The 24,933-nt window shown below is 42.3% G+C and overlaps 1 protein-coding gene across 1 annotated transcript in view; it reads right to left on the minus strand.

The window, feature by feature from the left end:
• LOC108798368 (protein Jade-2-like) overlaps positions 1–24,933 on the minus strand; it is a 253,509-nt gene that overhangs the window by 124,434 nt on the left and 104,142 nt on the right. The window contains 1 exon segment of the mRNA XM_018570113.1: positions 1,861–1,886. Coding sequence (XP_018425615.1) covers positions 1,861–1,886 — 26 coding nt within the window.

Consider the following 24,933-nt stretch of genomic DNA (forward strand, 5'->3'; position numbering starts at 1 on the left):
ATTTTAAGTTCACGGCTAAAAGTACAATTTTTACACAGTGTTCAGATTTTAGTATTGCATACCAGTATTTCATATTTATGGTTTTTGCTGAGCAAGTAAAGCTCTTGGTTCTTTTTCAAATGTTTACCAAGCTAACCTTGACTGCTTTAATAAAAAATAAATGGTGTTTATAGACCTGAACAGCAGATACTCAAATTAAAAACACAGCTTAATAAATCGGGAGTGACTCAATCCCTCCCTGCCTGCTTTGTTCATAAAGGGCTGTATAAAGATTCATAAAAAAGAGACAGTCACAAAGTGAAAAGTTAATGGTGGGCTGTCTCTTTAGAAGACTAAGAATGCATCAATCAGCAAAGCCAGTGCTATTGATGAAACCTGTATAAAATTATATGATTTTGAATAAATCAAAATATATAATACTTCTTTTTAAAAATGTGTAAGCAAAACACAAATTAAAATAAAACTGATGCAGAATGATTACCATTTCCTTTAAAGTGGACCCTTCAGTATACCAGTTGTACAGGACGCTGGGGCTGGGTCTTGGAAGGACGATTCTTGCCTCACAATTTAGTACTGTCATGTCAGGGTAGAGAAAGAGTCCTTACACTGTCTGACCAAAAAAACACTGACATTTTCTCAGCCAGGCAGGCAAAGTGAAGGTGACCAAAGGGGCGGTGAATATTAAGAGATTGGTAAATTTACATTCAGGGCCCATTCACAGTGGTACTGTAAAATGAATGCACTGTACTGCACAATACACCTTCTCTGCATTAACAGTGCTGGAGGTGCGTTCCATTGCCTTTCATGTTCTTAATGTTAAGTAGCCGCAGTAAATGTGCTTCTATTAATTACATTTCTGGCTTTTAGATTGAAAGTCGACTTCTAAATTATATATATTTTCTTTTTCATTATCTCAAGATTAGTGCACTCTTAATGCTAGGTAGTTGCTAGGTAGTTGCCCTTTTGCATATTTGCATAGCTAACATTAACCATAAAAATCTGACAATGGTTGTAACCCTTCACCAATCTACTCAAAATAATAATTAAAAAATGTTTATAACAAGCCTAGAGAACCATGGCTCCAACTGCTCCTGTAGCACAGCAATGTTGATTCCAACATAGTATGGCATATCACTAGCATGGCCGCAACAGCATAATATTTGCATCACCAGTCTTATCTCTGGGGTGGGGGGCTTTACAGTTAAACGACAATTTTTAGATGCCTAAAATTCAGACCCAGAATAATGTAAGGGCAAAGCTGTCCCATTTATTGGTGTCAGTGCTGCTAGTAATTCTAAAATTGTTGATTTTTTTTGTATATTTCAAATTGCATTTTTATTCTTTATCACCTGAAGTTCGATCAGGCTTGGGAAAACTACACGTCATAACTGCCAAACCAGGGCTGTTAATTCTGAGTTGGAAAAGGGTTTGGCAAAGGATTATGTCTATTTATAATTAATGTTATAATTTATTAGTGAAAAAGAAGGGCTTAAAAATATCTGAATAGCTGGTTCTGTTGAGAAAGACCAAGCACAAACCATTTTATTATGCTATCCAACCTATGCCATACGTGTTTAAATGGTCAAACTGTTACATTCTAACTTTATATGAATATGCTGTTAAAGAGCATCTTACTAGCTTTTGGTGAATTTGATCTATTTTTTAACAATTTACAAGTATGAAAGCTGATATTTTCTGAATTATTTTATTGTTTTGATTTGTATCCATTTAACATTAAATATTGGCTACTTTCATGACACTTTATTTGCAATGCATTCTGGGCTTCCTTATAGTAGAGCCTAGCATCACCTGCTCATTTGTCTGCTAAATGTGGGGAGGGGAGTGCGCCTCCCATCTCACTCATTCAGCTCTGTGTGTTATCTGATCTTCTAATATCTATCCCCTTAAGGACCAATGATGGAATTATTCCGTCATGGTTGTCTGTGCCATAAGGACCCATGACGGAATAATTCCATCATGGGTCCTTAAGGGGTTAAGCTTCCCTCATGCGCTAAATGAGAACTATATATCGGGGCCGTCACGGGGCATTTTCACGAGTCCTTGTACTCATGAAAATGCTCCGATACTGAAGGGCAATACCGGCCGATCCGATTTTTAAATCGGATCAGCCGCCTCAGGTCTCGCGCTTGTGGGGTCCTGAAGCAGCCTTCATGGGACCTGGCAGTAGCTGTCTTTGACACTGCCTGCCAGGCCCCAGATCTCCTCCTCCTTATTCCTGGTGCAGGCACTGCTCCAGGCAGCCCCACACCTCGGAGCGGGCCTCGGAGCGGGCACAAGACCGGCACTCACTCCGTTCGGCTCACTACGCGCCCATAGAGCAGGCTCAGCACAGCACAGGACGCAGCCTGGTGGGATCTGTACGCAGCCTGGTGAGATCTGTACACAGCTTTGGTGAGATTTATTTGCAGCCTGGTGGGATCTGGAGTCCAGAAGTCACAAGGCTGCGTCCAGATTCTGAACGCAGCCTAGTGAGATCTGTATTTAGCTCTCGTGAGATTTCTATTCAGCTCTGGTGAGATCTCTATTCAGCTCTGGTGACATCTGGATACATCCTGGTGACATCTGGACGCAGCCTGGTCGCGTCTGGACGCAGCCTGGTCACGTCTGGACGCAGCCTGGTCACGTCTGGATGCAGCCTGGTCACGTCTGGACGCAGCCTGGTCACGTCTGGACGCAGCCTGGTGGGATCAGTTTGCAAAGGTATCAGAGAGGCTTGGGGGGCAATTGCCACCTTGCCCCCAGGCCCAGTCCGCCCCTGGGTCAGACTAATCAAGCACGTTATTAATCTTAGTGCCCCACTCAATATGACCGCAAGTGACGGGCATACTGAGTGAGTCAACTTAGATTAATAACGTCCGAAAGATGTGGACAGGGAGGGGGGCCTCTTTAAAACTGCTCTGACTTTAAGACTGTGGCGGCGGGGAGAAGAGAATAAGAAGCTTGACTGCCATCGTCTGTGCCCGCTTCGATTGGTATCCTCGGCAGCCACCGCCCACCTCAGCTGCCATTGGTGGGAGAGGAAGACTGCCAAACTGCAGTTGGCCGGCTTCTGCTGCGCAGAAGAGAGAGCCGGCTGGATGTGTAGGAAACCTTGCTGCTCCCCCACCATCACCAGGAGAAGAAGAGGTCAAAGCAACTGTAAGTCCCTGTACTTTCTTTGTGACCTCTGCACTGCGTTACATACTGACCGCTAACCTCTGTACTGTGTGTAACTTTTAGGCCTGGCTAGTAGCTTAGGACTGGAAATTTTGAGCCCTGGAATGGTGACATAGAAACAATACCATCACTATCAAACACGCGTTTTGGGAAGCTTGTTCATGCACGTTTTTGCACATTTTTCGTGTGTAAAACACGCATGCATACAGTCGTGCATTTTTGTGAGCAGATTGTGACACATTGATGTAAATGGACGAACTCATGTTCAAAGCGCATAAACATTTGCAAAAACACAGCACTGCGTTTGAGCGTTTCCATTGAAGTCTATTTTTTGGGGGGCGTTTTTTTTCAAGCAGAAAAAGTACAACAAAATGCTCATTGTGAATGAGGGCTTAATCTGACCCAGAAAACATCAATAGAAGAGTAATTATCCTGACCTGCTGGGATGTATATCACAAGAATGGCTAGAAAATTTACAAATCTTGAAGGTAAAAATATGTACATATTTAGCTGTTTGACCTGTGGTTTTACAATGAGGGATTGCTGTCTACAATGAGAATTATGAAGCTGCCATTGCTGACCATTTCTTCTGAATGCTGAAAATGCTGGCAGCCTGGTTGTCATGCTGACCCTTTTGCTTTAGTATTTGCAGTCACTGATCTTGAAAAAGTATGCAAATAAGGACATCTGACTTTCCTGATCTGCATTCTTGTCAGTGACCCAGACAGTAGTAAAGACAAAGGGTCCGTATAACAGTCAACCGGCTAGCAATTCCAGGAGGTAAGCAATGACTGCTTCTATATTTATCTTATGACAGGTTTACTTAACACAAGAACCTGACTTTACAGTTCTTCCATGTACTTACTGACTCTGATGTAAAGATGTAAAACCTTTATATATATCCAATGGTTACTCACTGTTGAATCTAGAACAAAATTATCCATGTCTTAATAAGATGGTGAGCATTTATCATTATCCTTTTAAATTACTTTATTTTCAATCAAATTTCACCTTTCTTTTCTTTTTTTTTTTACTAACTATCCTTATAAGGATGAGCTAAAATAAAGATAAACCCATCACTTTATTTGATCTCACTCAGGAGGTACTGATAAATATAATAATTAAGTCTCAACAGAGTTAAAAGCACTAATGACTTTCTAATGGTACAGTAGGTAAAAGTATTTGTTTCCAATTACTTTCTAGCAGGCCGGGGGGTATTATTAACTCAAAGTGATTTATGCTTGTTGCACAACTGCAATTGAACCCAATAGAGTTCATAGTTTTAGGCTTTTTTTAGGTCTTCTTCTGCTACTTATAAATGGCAAGCAGAGATTACATCACTTTTCAATATTAAAAGCAGTGGTGTATGCCTTATTTGTGAGCAAAATATTAGCACAACCTTGTAGTTGCTAATCATGAAATCATAAGTATTGTGTCAAGATATTTCTTTGTATGTCATAAAAGAAGCATGAAACATAGATTACTCTTGAATTACATGGTGTTGGTAGTTTGAATCTTTCTTCCAGAGACTGAAACATCTTTCTAAAGGGAATCATTTTTCCCCCAATCCTTTGCAATAATAGATGGAAAAAACACAGGGTAGAAGTAGAGATGAACAAACTTTTAAAAATAAAAAAATGTGGCTCCCGTGAAGAATACTTGAGTACCATGCAAAGGTCATGCACCAGGTCTGTGCTGATAGGCTTTTAGTCTCTTCTACTGCGGCGTCTCAGTATACCGCAAGCTACAGCTTGCGGTATACTGAGCCTAGGGTGACGGGAGGACGCTAGTTTGTGTCCTCCCGTTACCCTTAGGAGAACTATGGGGAAAAGCCTTAACTCAATAGTTCTCCTTTAAGAGGCATGATTGAAGTTAAGTCACTACACTAACATTGGGGGGAGGGAAAAATAAATTAGCCTTTAATGTCACTTTAATGCTATGTTAAGACTTCCAATTCATCCTCATTTTGATGATTGTTGTTTAAGCAATGGAAAGAGACTGATAGCTCTTTTTCCCAGGTGTTTTCAGTACTCTATCCCTTTCCTTAGGGTTTGCCTAAGAGATAGATTACTTCACCTTCTGTGTATTCGATTGTCTCTCACCTTAACCTCCCTGGCGGTATGATTTTTTCTTTTTTAGTTTTTTTTCTAAAACTTTTGAATCTCCCGCCAGTTCCGCCCCCCTGCGACGTGGAACCCGGAAGACGGATGCCGGCATCGAGGGACAAGGTAAGAGACGCGCTGTGTATTCCCGAGTGTGGCTCGGGGGTACCACTTATGGTACAGAAAATTAACCCCAAGCCACACTCTGGAATACCGCCAAGGAGGTTAAGAAGGCGACAGCCATCCACACTTAGGATCCAACAGATAACAGGTTGGAGTCTCTTTTGAGAAAGGCTTCTTTTTTGTAGGCTTTCTGATGTGGCCAGTTTTTGACTCCACTATTGTGTCACTGACGAACTGGTCCAGACTTTTGTAAACATGCACTTTAAATGGCTTTTACATTTGAATACAGAGAAAAATGTTCATGAGAGGAATCTCTTTTCCACCTGCCATAACTCTCCTCCTGGTCTTACCCATTTCACTTTCCATTAGTGTCTGAGTTGTGATTGAATGCATTGTGGTTGACTGCATTGAACATTTCTTTTTAAATAAGAAACTGTAGTATTATCTTTTAATCACACAGAATAAAATATAGGTTTGACCTTTCTTATCCCTGCTTATTAAAGAAAAAAATGTTTCCAAGCTAAAAAGAACTGTAGAGGGAATTGACACACAGAAAATGGAAAAGGCAATAAACAGAAGACAAAAATTTACACTGCAAAATTATAATCAATATCAAGCGTTCATCGATGCAGCCTGGGAAGAATGTCAACTGACAGCTTGAGAGATTAAACGTGCAGTGTGGACTTTGATAGACCTGGCGTGCAGAGGGGATGCTGGTACTGAACCATTGTTAATGGTGTGTGTGTCTGTGTTACCTGGCAAAGAAAGACCAGGTGGCTTTGAGAGTGAACTCTGTAGGTGGAAAAAGTCCCACTGCTCGCTGTGGCATAATGACTCATCTTAAAAAAAAAGCTTTTTCACTAAAGTGTAAATGCACATTTAACTAAAAACTGGTTTCCACTTTAACAGAAATTACTTTTTGAAAGCTCAGTGTTTGGCCTCCTCTTCAACACATGCTTGACTTATTTGCTGAGATGAAGACAGGGACTGCCATTGTTCTGTAAGGCCAGACTCATCTTCACCTCCTTACTAGAGGCATGTACGGGAGTTTAAAAGAGGATTGAAACATTGGAGGAAAAAAACATTCACCAGCCTTAGTGTAAACCGCAGATGTAAAGAGACAGCCACTTCTTTTACAAGTTTTACTGTGGGGGTAATGGATAGGCAGTTTTCAATTTTCTCAGCTTAATAGTTTCTAAGTGAACTACATAGCTCAATCCCGGCCCACAGCCATATTCGCATTGGTGTTTCCTGGAGAAGAGTCCTTTCTGTGCTGCAAGTACAGGCTAGTTATCATACAGTCCTGCCCAACTTTCTTGTAAGTTGCACATGTTCCTTAGATCTGTTGAGTTCCAGGAGCAAGCTCATATCATTGTAAGTAGCCTTTGCTCACTGACCTAGCAGAGGCCATATACAGGTCAGCCTCACTTCTAAATCTAACCCCATTCTTTTAGTTCAACTACATTTTTGCTAGAAATAAAACCCCAGACCCGTCCCTAGCTCCCTAGGAATGGGGCTTTGGGTTTTTGTTGCAAAAGTCTAGTTGTACTTTAAACCTAAAATTATCACAAAAAAATTACAATGAGGATACTAAAAATAATACAAAATATGGTTTGTCTAATAAAATGCAGCAAACAAATCTGCTCCGAAAACTTGGCACCCAAAATTTTTGGGCTGAATATCTCCTCTGCCTTTTTTTTTATTCTGTGCAAATAATAATTATTAGTTACATATAGACGTAGAGGAGAAATAATCTGGGCTTGTGAGTATGCCATGCCTTTTAAGTGTTTATATTCAACGTATCAATTGTTTTTTTGTTAACTGATCCTTGTCAGCTTTGTTTTATTTTCTGACAGTCAAAAAAAACTTTGTCATTCAATTATAATAGCACACAATGGAATCATCTTGTTATTTAGAAACTTGTCTACAGTTTTGTGAAGTGAAGATAGTCTGGGGAAGTTTAAAAACCACCAGATTTACATTTGAACGGCTACAGAGGTTTTGACAAGATTGTTGCTTAAATGTAAGGAAAATCTAACTTTGCAACAACTGCACTGTTGGAATTCTCATCTGATCTCAGCTACACTATCTTACAATAAAATAGTGTAACCAAGGTTTGAGCAGGATGCAGATGTGCGGCTGTTGAGACACTACATTTTACTATGTACTTGATTGCCTATGTGGAGTGTAAAATTGTCTGTACTAGGCATATTCCTTATATTATAGATGGACTGATGCCACTATCTATTTCTGCATTAGAGACAAATGACTCAGGAAGTTAAGAAAACTCTTGCTCTGTTCACTATTTTCACTATACTGGGTACAATGTAGTAAGGAACCTACCACAAATGCAGCTGTAAAAGACACAACGCTGAGGGTATGGTGAATCACCAGAATCATAGTGATAAAGGGGCCTTTATCAGGTTGGTTACTGCTGTCTGTGACTTAATTTGGGAGATTCCACACCATGTCCTCAATGGACCTAGGACAGGAAGTGAGTGTTTTCTCTCTAATGTGAACACAGACCGCAATAAAAGCACTTCTCTAGTAAAGGAATGATTTCTCTCAGCTCTTGTGCTGTCACTGGGAGAAGAGGTAAGGGACAATCTGATCTGGGCAAAAACAGTAATATTATATTGACAGAGGCTCCAGTCTGTCCCACTTTACAAAATAAAAATGTTTATCCTGGTGTTCAGCATACAGTGAGAGAATGGAGATGAGGACATTCATTTACAGATTTGCAGGATAAGGGAGGTGATGGGGTTAATATACTGTACACGTCAGAACAGAGACAGAATGGATATGACATATACAGGTGAGGAAGGGGCTAAAAGGGTAAAAAATGTATATAACCTATTTTATTGCTTCTGCAGCTTGTTATAATCAGAAACTAATGAATAATTCATGCATTCCTATTCTGTTCCCTGCCTCTGTTGTAAGTAATGCTTTCTCATATCCTACAGATCTTAGAAAAGCATGGTGCTCTGAATAGGAAATGGTAGGCATCTCATATGTTTGCTGGCTTCAACCCACCAATTGGCCAATAACTATGATGAGTGGCTTCATAAACTATTAGAGAGACCTGGAATGTGAAAAAGGTCAAGTTAGTACCAGCAACAATGGAAGCTGCTTGCTGCTCTCTAATTAGAGAGCCCCCCTCTTCCCTTTTCTGGGGTCCAGAATCATTCTACAATATATAAGAAAAAGAATGCTGACAGTTGGAGCTGCCAAATAGACTAAGTAAGATGTTTTTGAGCACAGATTCACTCTACGCATTTAATCAGCTATGAATATTGTGATATTGGGGAGCTCACAGAGCACTCACACAGCGGGTTTTTCAAAACAGAATCTTTATTGTCTTTCAAAACTGTAGATAATCACGAAATCCAACATAAATAGCTTGCTGTAGCATATGACAGATAAGGGCTCACTAATCCTTGAGTTGTCCCAAACACTCACGGTGTCCCAGTCTTTTAAAAAAGTCTCTCTTGCAGCACTGCTGCTCCGGCCCCAATCTTCAGGGCCACTGTCTGGTTCCTCCAGACAACCGCAATAACATGCCAATCCTTCCAATATGTTTCACGAACCTGCAGCTCCCTGCTGCACTGGCCTCCACACTGACCCCTGGGTGGAGTTCTCCTGACTCACAGGTAGGGCCCTGAACACATCCCAGCACACTCTTCATGAGGGTTGTACACAGGTGCACAATCAGGTGCTGGTCACTACCAAAGCATGGAACCAGGAATGGAGATTTCGTCCCACCCAGAGCTCTAAGAAATCTCCTGGCTCCAGGATCCCAACTATGATCCAGAAAACCTGGAAAGAACTGAAAAGGCAGTTCTCTCCTGGTACACGTACTTTCTTCCTGGAGCCACTCAGCCCTTCTGGCTGAGAACCCTGGGTGACTTTGAGGCCACCTAACACCGTGGTATTGCCTCACAATGCCACAATATGTAAAGCTGGACACTACGCTATTTTAACAGATTCCTCCATCAATGCTAAATAGCATGGGTGGGGGAATCCCCCTTGGCAGGTTATTGTATCCGGAAATCGGCAGGTATGCCCCTATCGGAATACCCTAATAGTGACTGCAGCTGATTGGCTGAAATCACTTATCGTCCTCAAATTTTTACTCCCCATTTGACGGGCTGCCAACAGGGCCACCCACTGAGTGAGTGTCTGCCGTTTCATCAAAACCCATATTTGTTTCTTAAATCATGCTAGTAACAGAAACTATTGATTTACTGCACCATGTTTGCTGTTATTTTGTATGGTGGATGTAGCTTCTTACTCTAAAGAATATATAATAGCTTTTTGATCCTAGTGAGACTTGTTCCTGCTGCTACTGCGTTTATAATAAGAATATGATCGCTGGTTACCAGGCTCAGTAAAAGTGTCCCCACTCTATTAAATGGCCCGAGCATGCACCCTCAAAAACAAGCCCTTTTAAAGGACCATTTACACCAGATGTGTTTTTCCAGCGCAGCCCCAACAGACAAAGTGATTTGCCTTGTTCACACCACAACTTTACGGTAGTGTGCGCTGAAAAAATTACTGCATGTGGTACTCATTTTGAACGTAGTGTGGTGCAATGCAGTTTTACTGCACTGTGATTATAGATCCTAATGAAATGTCACTCCTGGGGGGTGCTTGCACACTGCATAAGAATATGGCCGCATGTTAGCTTTGCTCCACACCACCTGACCACTTTAACTCCCACGGACATTCCTATTGCCTTGGAGGCCTCATATTTCTGAGGACTACTGGATCTAAGATGGTGCTGGTTACATCTGAGGGAGAACCTGAACGTGCGATATCCGATATTTTGGCAAGGTAGACAGCCAAACCCTTTTTTCCATCAGCTTTACAGATGGCTCCTGCACCCCATTGGCGGCCAAAGAACTAGTATTAGAACTTTCAGCTGTCAGTAAGAAACGTACGGCAAATGTCTTGAGAGAGATACGGGACATTGCCAACCAGACTGCTATGCTGGAACACCGCATGAATGATGCAATAACCGTCTTGGACGACCATGAAATGCTTCTGGAGGATTTACATGAAGATATTCAACCCTGTGAGATAAACAGGAAGATGCTGAAAATAGAAACTGCCGCAGCAACTCGAAGTTAAGGGGCTTGCCAGAACATATTGCGGACCTCTCAGGTTACAGCATTGTTCCAGGAAATCGCCCCTAATATTCTACAGGGCTGGTTGGAGTTCAACAGGATTCACAGAGCATTAGGTAGCATTAGGCCACAGGATGGCCCGCCATGAGACATCATCGTGAAACTACATTTCACCTTTGGTGGCCGCCCATAAGAAATCTGAACTTTCTTTCCAGGGCACTGTCTTCCAACTTTTTGCGGACATTTCCCAGGTCACTATGCTTTGCAGGAGAGCCCAAAAAGCATTCTTGCAAGTATTGCAGCAGAATCGTATTACCTACCACTGGGGATTTCCCTTTAAGTTGTTCTTTACCTGTAGAAACCGCCAATTCCAAGCTCCTAACCAGCGTAATATCTGGAGAATTTTCCAGGAATTGGACCTGTATCTCCCCCCAGCGGATTACCAGTCCTCACAGGACTCTTGTCAATTGGATGTCCCTCCATCATATTGACCGGTGAAAGATCGCCCTGTTGTTTCTTCCCCCCTTCATCACCTGAAATCACGCTTCCAATCCCCTGGCGATGGATGAACGATATCTCTCTGCAAAGATTTGAAACCCTGTTGCTCCTCTTTGGCTCACAATATTAGATTACGGTTCCATGCTTATTTTGCTGTTTGTTTATGTTCTATCCTAGATTGCCTGGCTGCCTATTACTCCTCTGGGTTATAGGGGGTCGTATTCATTGACATGAGTTCTACAACGCTGAGACACTTTGCTATATTTTTTGATAGAATACAGTTTGTTTATGCACTACTTCACCAAATGTGAGCGTATCCATTACTGCTCCCCACAGAATGGATCTCTGTGGGGTTGGTAGAATCTGATTTGTACCTTTCTTTAGTGTTATAGTAGTTACCATTTATGTTTTTATAGTACTACTGTTATTGCTATGGTATTGATTAATGCCCTTTTGCATCAGATCCGAAGCCCCCTTTGTCTATCTATTCCATGCCACCTCTTTTATTTTATGCTGGGTATATTTATTGTCCCTCTCTTCTAGTTATCCCTTATCGTGTCTCCTCCTTCCCTGTACTCCATTCTCCTTTCGCCCTCCTCATTGCCCTTCCCTGTTTCTGTAACGTCCTCTCCTTTGCCTGATACTATTCTATTCTCCCCCCTTTGCTTCCCTCCCCCTTGTTCTCCCCCCCCCCCCCCCCCTCTCTTTCTATTTTAAGGTTTTTAGCCTAATAATGTCCTTCTCACTTGTCGAGGGCCCTTGCATCCCTACCGTGAAGGGGGATTGTTTTTTTATCTATTTTCTGTCTACGTCCTTTAGTATTTACATTTTGATTGGTGGGTGACTCTATTGGTCATGCGGTTCCATATCACCCCCCTGCACCGATCGTTTCTCTGTCTGGTTTGGAGCTGGTCAGAGAGGTTGTTTGTTTTTGGGCTGGATAGCCTAGTTTCCCCTCCTTCTCTCCTTTTCTTTTGATCTTTAATTTTTCTTTCCTACCCCTATATATTTCCTTGTGCTCTCTTTACACTTTCTTCTCATTTGCCTTTTTCTTTCTTTTGCTCCTCTACTCTCTTTTTCTGCACTAGGTGGGGTGGGTGCCTTCTCTTAGTCCTGAAGTCTTTTTGTTGCGTAGATGGCTCTAAAATGGCTTTCTCTCAATGTACAAGGCATTAGACATGTATCTGAATTTCCGAATTACAGAAATGACTAATGCAAACAATTCCGAATTTCGTTAGCGGTAGTCTGTATGAATTTCCAGGGTGGGGAATGTGGGGTCCCCCCTGACATTCCTAACAGAGCCTTGATCTGAGCACAGGCCCGGCAGGGCAAGAAGGGGGGGGGGGGATTGAGCGGTGTCATATGAAAAGTATTATGACACCTCTGCTCACAGACCTGAATGGCATTCGGGAGCTCACAAATGCTATGTGGTATACTATTTGACAGCTGACAATGTCAAAGGGGCGGAGTATGCCCCGTGACCCCACGGCTCACTCCGCCCATCTGTTCACTTTCGGGCAGATGTCATTTTGCGGGGAGTTTTCGTCAGGTTCGGACGGTCGTCGTGCGGTGGGACTTTTTTCTTATTTTGGCGTGTTGGCGGGCGTTGTGCATCATGATTGACGCTGGATTACATCGATGGAGCCCTTTTTTTTTTTGTTTAACCCCTTCATGACTGAGCTTGTTTTTGGTTTCTGTTCACTTGTCTCCCTATCTTGTCTCCCATCACAAAGGGGTTAAATTAAAGGAATAGTCAAAAATCGACAGTTTTTTTTCTATTAAAGGATTTTTTCTAAAAGTGCGGTTTGTTTATGAATTTTAACCCTTTAGTGAATGAGTAGGGGTACAAGTACCCCTTACTCATTCACAAGGGGGGAGGCATCTGGGTGCCCCCTTAATTAAAGGGGTACCCCGATGCAAAAAAGCCCCCTTGCCCGCAGACTCCCACAACCACTGGGTCAGGGTTGTGGGGAAGAGGTCCTTGTCCTCAACAATTGGGGGGAACCTCAAGCTTTTTTTCCTCTTCTGCACACTGTATAAAAAAAAAAGTATTTTCTTTTCTCTAATGTCACTTTGCTGCAACAAAAATTAATTCACAAACGAAAATTCGTACAGACTATCGAATTTAGTCCGAATCCCGAAACGAATTGACTTTTGGAATTTGTTGCCGGTGCACATGTCTACAAGGCATGAATGCTCCCTATTTAAGGTCCCAGTGGGTTAATATAGCTTGTCTTCAGGAAACCCACTTCTCCACATCCTCTTGTCCTAAATATTTTGATCGAACAGAAAAAAAGTTAGTTTGTCTCTTGGCGCTGTTGGTTGCCATCAAACAATCTGCCCGCTGTTTAGCTGTGAAATACTATTTTCAAATTGAACATTTAGTTCATAATTCATTGGTAGTTGCACCATCGCACTTTAGAGATGTGTGGATTCTTAAAACAGACTAGATATCTGCAACAGTATACTAGAATCTACAAATACAGTCAGTTTTTGAAGCTGATATGAAGGTGTGACCTATATCCTATATATATACCTATATATGTATACATATATATATGACCACCTGATGTTTGTAGGCAAATTAGCTATAATTAGCTATAATTTCGCGCTGAAGTTGCTAGAGGGCCAGACCATTATAAATAGGGAAGCAGGTTGTTTACCACGACAGTAGAAGTGATTTTTTTTTCCTCAAGTTTCCAGGCAGAAAGAATGGTAAAAGTGCAGGCAGGGCACTGGACAAAGCTCTAGGGACAAAACTGAGGTGAAATGGTTTGATACAGTAATGTAATCATAACAGATTACAATGTATTGTGTGCATGTCATGTTTTCACTTTTGAATTTACCGCTGTTTCCGACCCCCTGCGACGACTGTGCTCGCAGGGAAGGAACCTGGAAGAAGGATGCCAGCATCGGCCGGAGGACACAGCAGGAGGACACAGCAGGAGGACACCAGGGGCTCGTAGGGACAAGGTAAGTGACACTACAGTGTAATCCCGAGTTTGGCTCGGGGTTACCGCTTTTGGTACTGAAAATTAACCCCGAGCCACACTCGGGATTACCGCCAGGGAGGTTAAGCAACAATTGGCCTTAAGAAAATATAGACATTAAATGACTGAGGCTACTTCAAATGCATCATTGAGGCCATTAGGTGCCAAACTATTTAATTCAAAGATTCAAAACATTTCTCTCTCGCAAATTTTTTTATGTCTGATGCCTGAAGCTCTCATAGCAGGGATTGCCTCAATACTAAAATCTTTCAAGTTTTCTATGCTGGCATTGTGGTGAATCAAAAAATGTTTAGGAACAGAGTGTTTGTGTTTTCCCACAAGGGCACAATAACCCATACATTACATACTCAGTGCCACAATTTATAAATTGTTGGATGGGGAAAGTGTTTTCCATGAAAAGTATTTCCTTTTTTCTATGCCACATGTATTGATAGGCACAGCAATTATGTACATTGCATTTGTAGTTGCCAGTCTGCCCAAAAATTCATTTCCCTGCTTTCTCACAAGAGTGCATGCTTACCTTACTTGGGGCCATTATAATTTTTAACGCAGATAGTTCTTATTGATTTTGCATAGTTTCAAATACAAAAAAAGAAATAAAGAAGAAAAGGAAAAAAAGAACACATGCATAACAAAATTCAACAAAGAATGAGCCGTTAGCCCACGCCAAGGCACATTGAATAATTGGTACAAGCTATAATTTCGCGCTGAAGTTGCTAGAGGGCCAGACCATTATAAATAGGGAAGCAGGTTGTTTACCACGACAGTAGAAGTGATTTTTTTTTCCTCAAGTTTCCAGGCAGAAAGAATGGTAAAAGTGCAGGCAGGGCACTGGACAAAGCTCTAGGGACAAAACTGAGGTGAAATGGTTTGATACAGTAATGTAATCATAACAGATTACAATGTATTGTGTGCATGTCATGTTTTCACTTTTGAATTTACCGCTGTTTCCGACCCCCTGCGACGACTGTGCTCGCAGGGAAGGAACCTGGAAGAAGGATGCCAGCATCGGCCGGAGGACACAGCAGGAGGACACAGCAGGAGGACACCAGGGGCTCGTAGGGACAAGGTAAGTGACACTACAGTGTAATCCCGAGTTTGGCTCGGGGTTACCGCTTTTGGTACTGAAAATTAACCCCGAGCCACACTCGGGATTACCGCCAGGGAGGTTAAGCAACAATTGGCCTTAAGAAAATATAGACATTAAATGACTGAGGCTACTTCAAATGCATCATTGAGGCCATTAGGTGCCAAACTATTTAATTCAAAGATTCAAAACATTTCTCTCTCGCAAATTTTTTTATGTCTGATGCCTGAAGCTCTCATAGCAGGGATTGCCTCAATACTAAAATCTTTCAAGTTTTCTATGCTGGCATTGTGGTGAATCAAAAAATGTTTAGGAACAGAGTGTTTGTGTTTTCCCACAAGGGCACAATAACCCATACATTACATACTCAGTGCCACAATTTATAAATTGTTGGATGGGGAAAGTGTTTTCCATGAAAAGTATTTCCTTTTTTCTATGCCACATGTATTGATAGGCACAGCAATTATGTACATTGCATTTGTAGTTGCCAGTCTGCCCAAAAATTCATTTCCCTGCTTTCTCACAAGAGTGCATGCTTACCTTACTTGGGGCCATTATAATTTTTAACGCAGATAGTTCTTATTGATTTTGCATAGTTTCAAATACAAAAAAAGAAATAAAGAAGAAAAGGAAAAAAAGAACACATGCATAACAAAATTCAACAAAGAATGAGCCGTTAGCCCACGCCAAGGCACATTGAATAATTGGTACATTGTGAACAATGCAGGAATATCACACCCACATATCACAATAAAAATAGCCAACACCTCCAAACGAAACCAAATGGTTACATAGTAAGAAATTATACCATATCTAAAAATCATAGGCAAGTTCGTGATCTACTTAGTCAGGGATGTCATTACCATGGTATGTCAACCATCTATCCCAGAGAGAGTGGAACTTGAGCAAGACACCCCTCATTTGAAAGGTAATGCGTTCATAGGCGACTATCTTGTCAAGTTCCACCAGCCATAGATTCAAAGTAGGAGTGGAGGAAGAGAGCCATCTGCGAACCACAAGCCTGTTCACGGTAAATAGAGCACATTTAAGGGCCGAAATTGTGTGATGGGTTAGGTCAGTAGCTTCAATAACACCAAGAATGCACACCAATGGTGAATGGAGTAGGGAGGAGGCGAACACAAGGGTAAGAGTATTTATAATCTCATCCCAGTACCGAACCAGCTTAGGGCATCTCCAGAGCAAATGAATCAGGGAGCCACACTGGAAACCATAATTGGGACAATTGGAGTCAGCCCTAAGGGAAACAAAAAATTTAGCGGGGATGATATATTCTATGAATAATAAACAGTTGTGTCAATATGTGAGTAGGGGACAACAAAATCTGAGTAACCCCTTGAAGAACATCTTCCCAGATGTCATCTCATATGGGTCCTACATCGCCCTCCCTGCATCGCAGAGGGAGAAAAACAGCTGACTAAGCAGGAGGTGGGCGTATAAAAACGAGATAATCCCTTTGGTGTTAGTAGTCAACAGTACCGTATAAAATATCGGAGTGGGAGAGAATGTAGGAGGACCAGGCCGAGCATGAGTAATCTGAAGGAACTGGAAATAGCACCTACCGGAGAGTCCAAATGTTTGAAATTACATATCTTACCATCTCGATATAGTTGGGAAACAGACACCACCCCTTTACTAGACCAGTCAACAGTGCCTCGGAGAGGGAGAAGTTCCGGGAGGCGGCCTTCCGCCACAGAGGTGTGTACCTATTTAGGGCAGAAACACCCAATGCAAGTTTAGCCACATCCCAGACCTGCCCTATCAACTTTAAGGTAGGGAGTGTAGAATAAGTTTTAGTATATAGGTCACTGTCCAGGTAGTGTAGGAGACTTAGTCCCTGGAACAGATAGAGAAGGATGTAGAATGACTGTGATTTGATGATCCTCAGATGCCCATGCCGTAAAATGTTGCAGCTGAGAGGCAAGGAAGAAGAGTCACGGACTAGGGAGTGCCAGTCTACCCAAATCCTTCGGCCTCTGCAGAACATCAAGCCGCAATCTGGGGGTTTCATTTTCCAGATAAGTTCCCTAAAGATGCTATCAATTAAGCAAAAGGTCTTTTTAGGGATCCAAATGGGGGAATTATGGAGACCGTAGAGCAACTGAGGCATCCAGACCATCTTAATCAAGTTTGCTCTATCAGCCACTGACAACGGTAATTTGGCCCACACATTATGTTGAGATTTAAATTTTGTCAAAAGGGGATGTAAGTTCAGAGTAAGATTATCAACTGGGGAAGCAGATAATTGTATACCAAGATAGGTAATGTTGGATTGGACCCATAAGTGTGCCATAGCAGTAGCCAATGGCGCACACAGTGGATCCAATGGGAAAAGATTGGACTTCTCCTAGTTGACAACCAGACCCGAGATAGTAGCAAAGTCCGACAACAGGGACATGACATTAGATAGAGAGGACACCGTGTCTGCTAAAAACAACAAAGTGTCATTAGCATATAGGACAATATTTTCCTCACGCGTGCCTCATTTGAAATCTATCACATCTGCAGAGTGTCTGACCAAAGCAGCGAGGCTCAATGGCAAGGGCAAACAGTAAGGGTGATAAAGGGCATCCCTGTCTAGTACCTCTCTGCAAAGTGAAGGCAGAAGACAAGGAGTCATTGATCTTTATCCTTGCAGAAGGGTCATTATACAGCAAGCGCACCCGTCTGCAAAAGTTAGGTCCAAAACCAAAGGTGCATAGAACCGCCCACAAATAACGCCACTCCACACTGTCAAACGCCTTTGCAATGTCCAAAGAAGGGAGGCTCTGTTGCCCGGATTGTCAATAGGGACCTGCATGTTCAGGAACACTCTGTGAATATTAATTGCAGTAGACTTATGAGGAATAAAGCCGGACTGATCCGTATGAACCACTAAAGCAATTTGTTGTGATAGTCTAGTTGCATGCACTTTAGCCAAGATCTTGACATCAGTGTGCAAAAGGGAGATAGGTCTATATGATTCCGGCAGTAATGGAATTTAATTTTTTTTTGGTTAATACCACTATGATGGCCTCATACATCGTAGCAGGCAGGGAGCCAGTGGAAAAAGCAGCATTATACCTCTCTAGAAGTGTAGGGAGAAGCGTTGCATTATACGTTTTATATACTTCAATAAAGAGCCCATCCGGGCCAGGAGCCTTACCATTGGCGAAGCTAGCTACCGCACTTTCCTGTTCCTCCAGATTAATGGGGGCCCCTAGGTCCATGCCATCAGCAGGTGAGAGAGACGGAAAGAGATACCACGCAGATACGACTAAAGTTCGAGGTCAGAATAGCTAGCTCTTGTTTGGTACAGCGAGGTATAGAATTTACAGAAGATTTCAGACACCATTCCCTGACTAGAATGGGTAACCCCCAAAGAGCCAGAGATAGCACCAATGTAAGTAGTAGGCTGTTGAGCCCTAGCTATCTGAGCCAGGAGTTTGCCTGCCACGTCCCCTTCTGCCCAAAAGACCCATTTGGCAAAAAAACTGTTTATTCCGGGATTGCTCTTCCATCAGGGTATTGAGAGAACTGTAATGTTCTATTTAAATAGGAAGATGGAGCTCAGCTGCGGAGACACATCAACAATCACGTGCTCTAGCCCAGGAGTACGTGATGGCAAGGTTTGATATTGCCAAGCAAGCTCAGTGCATCATTGATCTATCTTCCAACCTAACTAAGCTTGCTACACCTAAAGTAATTAGTATAAAGGAATGCGCAGTAAGGAGGGGTCTCTAGGAACAATGTTGGGAGTCTTAAGCTTAACTAATGTTAACTTCACATAGCAATGCACGTCTTAAGAGATTATGTTCTATACACACAACCCCTATACGTTGGGTTCCCAATCACTTATATAGCAATGAACCTGTTGATTGTATAACTTTATATGTTCACTTCACATATGATAGCCAAGTAATATCACAGTTCATCAAGCAGGTTTGTAACAAGTGTTCCACAGAATCAGTATAATCTCAGTAGTGAAGGCAATATCGTTAGTCACCAGCAGGGGAAGACTTCCCTTATCTTCAATGCAAAAGTACGTACAAGTCCCAGATAGCTTACAGCAGAGAGTTTAAATCCCCTGTGGGTGGCAACCCAGAGGGGAATACTTGCGGTTTAGGCGTCCTGCTGTTCGGGGTGGCTTAATCCTGGCCACGCTAGCTCAGAGTGTCCCAGGAGGTTTGTCAGCCGGGGGTCCAAGTCTCGGGTGGTGAGTACTGAGGCAGGCTCTGGTGAGTGTGACTGCAGGCAAGGAGACCGGCACTCGTCTGGCGTCCACGCTGGGTTGCTGGAACGCCAGACAGTTGTGAGATTGAGGCTTATGACGAGGCCGGGGGCGGTCTCGTATGACGTCGTCGGCCCGGGGGCGGAGCTTCCACTCGGTTCCGTGAGTCGGAACGGCGGCGTCCCCGGGATCCATTACAAGAACCTTGTGCAGTCAGCCATTCACTTTCAGTGCGTGCAGTGGAATTGGTCACATAGGCCCTTTCACTATCAGCCACCAGTTGGCGAGCCGTCTAGTCTTGGATGTGATGGAACTAAAGTTTTTAAGGAAAATACCCCCTAAGATAGGCCTTCAATGTATCACAAACCACACCAGCAGGTGCAGAAGGAGTGTTCACAGACAGGAAAAACAGAATGACATTCTCCAATTATAGGCAATCCTTAAACAATGTCAACCAGAACAGGTGCAGGCGCCAAGGAAGCATGGGTCAGCGCCTACCCAGGGCTAGTTGGACAGATAGCATGGAGTGATCTGAAAGACATCTCAAGTGAATGTTAACTAATTTGACATATGGGTTCATTTCAGATATGCCCATGGCAAGATCAATCCGTGAAAGGGAATTATGGGACTTAGAATGACAGGTGTATTGTAAATCTGTGGAATGGGACAATCACCACAAATCCACCAACCCCAATTCCACACAAAATTTACTAAGAGGTGTGATGGGTGTGGAGTCTACAGTTAAATTGTGTGAAAATGTATCCATAGATGTATTCAAAACACCATTAAAATCCCCTAACACTAGACTAGGGATCAGTAGCTTATTCACCAAAAAACGACCAAGATCTTTAAGCAGAGCATTGGAGAATGGTGGTGGGATATAAATATAAGCAATGACACAGGTTAACACTAAGATGTAGCAATGAAGAAATACATAGTGTACTGCTTCATCCACCTTTACAGGAGAAGGGTAAGTTTTTATGAATGAGAATGGAAACTCCTCTAGAATAAGAAGAGTAGTAAGAATGGTAAACTGCTTGGCAGAAGCGTCTGCTACGGGCACCGGAGAAGTCCACAGTCAGATGTGTCTCCTGTAGACAAATAACAGAAGGTTTAATATGGAGAATACAATCAAGGACAGATCGTCTCTTTGCAACATCTCCCAGACCTCTCACATTCCAGGAGACTAGCATAATTAAATGGTCAGACATATGGCAACGAGGAAAAACCAGTATTAGGTATACATAACAAGAACCACCTATGGAGGTCTCTAGAAGGTGTGGTTCATGGTGATAGAAAGTCATACATTTTTTTTTTTAAATAGGTAGAATAGGAACAGTAAACGAAAAACATTGCCAACACCGTCCACACAGGGAAACCTTGGGGGAAAGATATTTTTTCGATTATGCAGCGCCAACACAATAGTAAATAAGTGATAAATTAAACCATATAATGTGAACAAACACCATTAATTATATAATGTGAAAATGTGTAATTTAGTGAAACAAAAACAAATAAATGTGAAACTGTGTCCACTTTTGAAAAAATGTAAGAAATTCAATGAAATAAAATACAGAGTGAAAAAGTCCATGTGTTGTGTATTTCTTTTTTTCAAACACCGTGAATGGTAATAAGGTGTTCCAAGCAAGAGCAGGTTGTAAATTCAGGAAACAGTTCCGTGATGTTTGTTTGGGGATGCCGGCAAATGCCGTGTGAATCCCCTCAGGGTATATACTCACCACAATGTAGTGGCTGTGGTAAGCAGCCTGTAGAGCTTTTAGAGAGATGAATTCTCCTGAAGTTGTGGCGTCTCCGCTGCAACTCTCGACGGTCTGTGACTGGTGAATGGTTTATCTTCGGGATCATACAAGAAAAAGACCTCTCATAGTGTAGAAGTTTCAAAATGATTTTATTCGAATCAAAATAAGACTAAGACAACAAAATCCACAGGCAAAAACCAAAAAAATTCCAAAGAAAGATGTTCCGATCGGCAAAACTACAAAATCCTGTATCTGGTGTAGCGTGAAGTTAGGCCCGCCCCTACGCGTTTCGTCTTATCGACGTCCTCAGGGATTTAGCAGGTCTAACTTGCTATACCAGATCCTTCCCTATATAGTGTGGTCAATTAGCTGATTGGCAGTGAATTGACTACCAGTACTACACTATTGTTTAATTTAATTAGGATAGAGTGTGTAGTGTAAACCGATCTTCAAAGCTTTGTATCTTACGATCGGAACATACTACATACTGTTACATAAAATTCCTATGTGGTGGATCTATTAATATTACATGTTCAAAGACACCAATATAATTATATTTAACAGACATAAAATATAAAAAATAAAAGGCCAATGATCTTATGGGTCCATGATCTATGGGCATTATGTTAGGATTGATGGTCAGACTCCTTTGCATTGTTTCTATTGTATAAACCCTGATATAAGGGGATAAATCTTATTTCTAGCAATGAACCATTCGTGTTCTTGTCCCCTAAATGGCATACCAATGAATCCAAAAGATAGGCTGTAAGACCCCCGATTTTGTAGTTTTGCCGATCGGAACATCTTTCTTTGGATTTTTTTTGGTTTTTGCCTGTGGATTTCGTTGTCTTAGTCTTATTTTGATTCGAATAAAATCCTTTTGAAAATTCTACACTATGAGAGGTCTTTTTCTTGTATGATTCCGCAGATAAACCATTCACCAGTCACAGACCGTCGAGAGTTGCAGCGGAGACGCCACAACTTCAGGAGAATTCATCTCTCTAAAAGCTCTACAGGCTGCTTACCACAGCCACTACATTGTGGTGAGTATATACCCTGAGTGGATTCACATGGCATTTGCCGGCATCCCCAAACAAACATCACGGAACTGTTTCGTGAATTTACATCCTGCTCTTGCTTGGAACACCTTATTACCATTCACGGTGTTTGAAAAAAAGAAATACACAACACACTGACTTTTCACTCTGTATTTTATTTCATTGAATTTCATTGAATTTCTTTATTTTTTTCAAAAGTGGACACAGTTTCACATTTATTTGTTTTTGTTTCACTGAATTACACATATTCACATTATATAATTAATGGTGTTTGTTCACATTATATGGTTTAATTTATCACTTATTTACTATTGTGTTGGCGCTGCATAATCGAAAAAATATTTATGCTTTGACCCGTGTGGTCTTGTTTTGCTGCCGCCTTCATTTTCAATAATTTATCACGATACACATTACAATGTACAGTCACTGATATTTGTTCACATAATTTTTGTTGGCGCTGCATAATCGTAAATCTCTTGGGGGAAAGATGGCAACAGTTCGTGTCACTGAGGGCATCCCAAAACAAGAAAACAGAAGGTACTCCATCCAGTGTGGCAATGCCGTAAATTAAAAAAAGGGGGAGTTTTTCATACATTTGCAGTGTAGATGGTTAGGCTACCGCACAGAGGATAATTCCGGGTGGTAGCAGCAAGCAAAAAGAGAAGAAGGGACTCATTCAGTGAGCAAATATGAATAATGAGGTGTTAGAAGAAGCTCGGCGGCGGGTCAAACTTATCCAGCCAGGACGAAGCTTGAGAGGGGTTATCAAAAAACTGTGTTTCTCCATCAACAATCACTCGGAGCCTCGCAGGGTAGATCATGGAGTATGACAAGCGCAGATGATGGAAACGCTTCTTGACATCAAGAAATTTTGCTCTGCGTCGTTGAACCTCTTGGGAGAAGTCGGGAAACAGCATTATCCACAGCAAATAAGGGGGACAATTATTCCTTCCCAAAGACCTCACCCAGCCAGGTTTCAATATAATCAGTAGCATTGGCCCCTTCAGCACACTCTGGTATACCGACAGCACAGATGTTATTGTGGCGTAACCGGTTTTCAATGTCATCTGTTTTCAGGGTGTTCACAGATATATCATGCAGTGCCATTTTGACATCAGAGATCAAAGGGGATGTAGAATCTTCCAGATCATTAACTCTACCTTCCAGGGCAGATGTGCGTTCCCGCACTTTCTGCAGATCATGGGGTATAAAGGAGATGTCTGCTCTCCTCCCCTGTACCTGGTCTGTTAGAGAGGTCAGTGCGGTATTGCACAGCTGCACAGCTGAAAAGACATCAGCAATGGTGTGTTCAGCCAATTTGGATTTGGCCTTAGGTGGTTTGGGGCCCTTGGCAGACTTAAGAGCAGTACTCACAGTCACTGCGGTCTCATCTAGGCTGTCCGAATCAGAGGCAGAAGAATGTGGAGGGTCAGGCACCAGTTCTCTGCGGAAGGCACGATCCGCCGAGCAGGAGAGTCTCTGTGTCTTGGCTGGGGTGTCAGGATGGCAGGCGAAGCGCTCCAGCCGCACCTGGGGGGAGGGCTTGCGATGATTGTAGTGCTGAGCGGGCAGTGTGCGCTTGCGCACACCGGCCCGTGCAGCATTCGTCTTCCGACCACGCAGCCAACCCGCCGAAAATCGTACGATTTTCGTCAGGTTTTCCAGCATGCTTGGAAGACCAAAGTGGTACGACCTTACAGTAGAAGCGGTCGCACGCTGCCCATACAGCTGCCGATTATGGTACGATTGCGGGATCACCCGCGATTATCGTACGATAATCGGAAGGTGTATGGACACCTTTAGTGTATGTGTATATTAGGCCCCACATCACATAAAGTAAAACAATAAAAATTAAAAATTCCTTTAAATATCTTGCCTTGGGGGTCCCCTTAAACTGCCTGTATAGTGGCACATCTGTACAATGTACAGAACCTGCTGCAGCAAAAATTAAATTTTTAAAGAAAAAAAATACATTTAAAAAGAAAAGAAAATTGCACGGTTCCCCTTCCCAAACAATGTTAGGAGGGACCCCATTTAAAAAGGAAAAAAAAGGTGTGAGGTCCCACTCAGAAGTCATGCCAGACCCTTAAGGTCTGGTAGGAATTTTCGGAGGGACCCCATGTAGAAAAAAAAGCGTGTGGGGTTCCCCCTTTGTCATACCATGCACTTAAGGTCTGGTCGGAATTTAAGGAGGAGTCCCACCCCCAAAAATGGGGGGGGTGGGGCAAATGGCTTTTACAGAGTAGTGCGCCCTGATTGGGCAAAGTCTTGCACCTGACATGTGGTCAGGTGCAAGGCTTTAGCCAATCAGGGCTCACAAGGCACAGTGCCCAAACACACGAACTGCTGATGTTTGAGTCAAACTCAAGTTCGACTTGATGTTCGAGTCGAACTTGAGTTTGACTCAAACATCAAGCCCATGTCTAGTCATCACACCTAACTATTATATCTCTTCCTCTGTGGGTGATTTTTGAGCAGTACGAGTGTTCGGTCAAGGCATCTATTATGTTACATTTTAAGGTTACATTCACACAAGCCTCCTGCATTTTGTTTTATTTAAACACAGAATTGATCTGAGAAGTACAACCCCAATTCCAAAAAAGCTGTGACGTTGTGTAAAATTTACATAAAAACAGAATGCAATGATTTGCAAATCTCATAAACCCAGATTTTAATCACAATAGAAAATAGAAAACATGTGAAATGTTTAAACTGAGGAAAAGTACTTTTTTTGCTATCACACAGGAGCTAACAAGGATGCTA

The sequence above is a fragment of the Nanorana parkeri genome, unplaced genomic scaffold (assembly GCF_000935625.1).
Source record: "Nanorana parkeri isolate BGI_ZX_2015 unplaced genomic scaffold, ASM93562v1 scaffold1456, whole genome shotgun sequence".
Lineage (NCBI taxonomy): Eukaryota > Metazoa > Chordata > Amphibia > Anura > Dicroglossidae > Nanorana > Nanorana parkeri.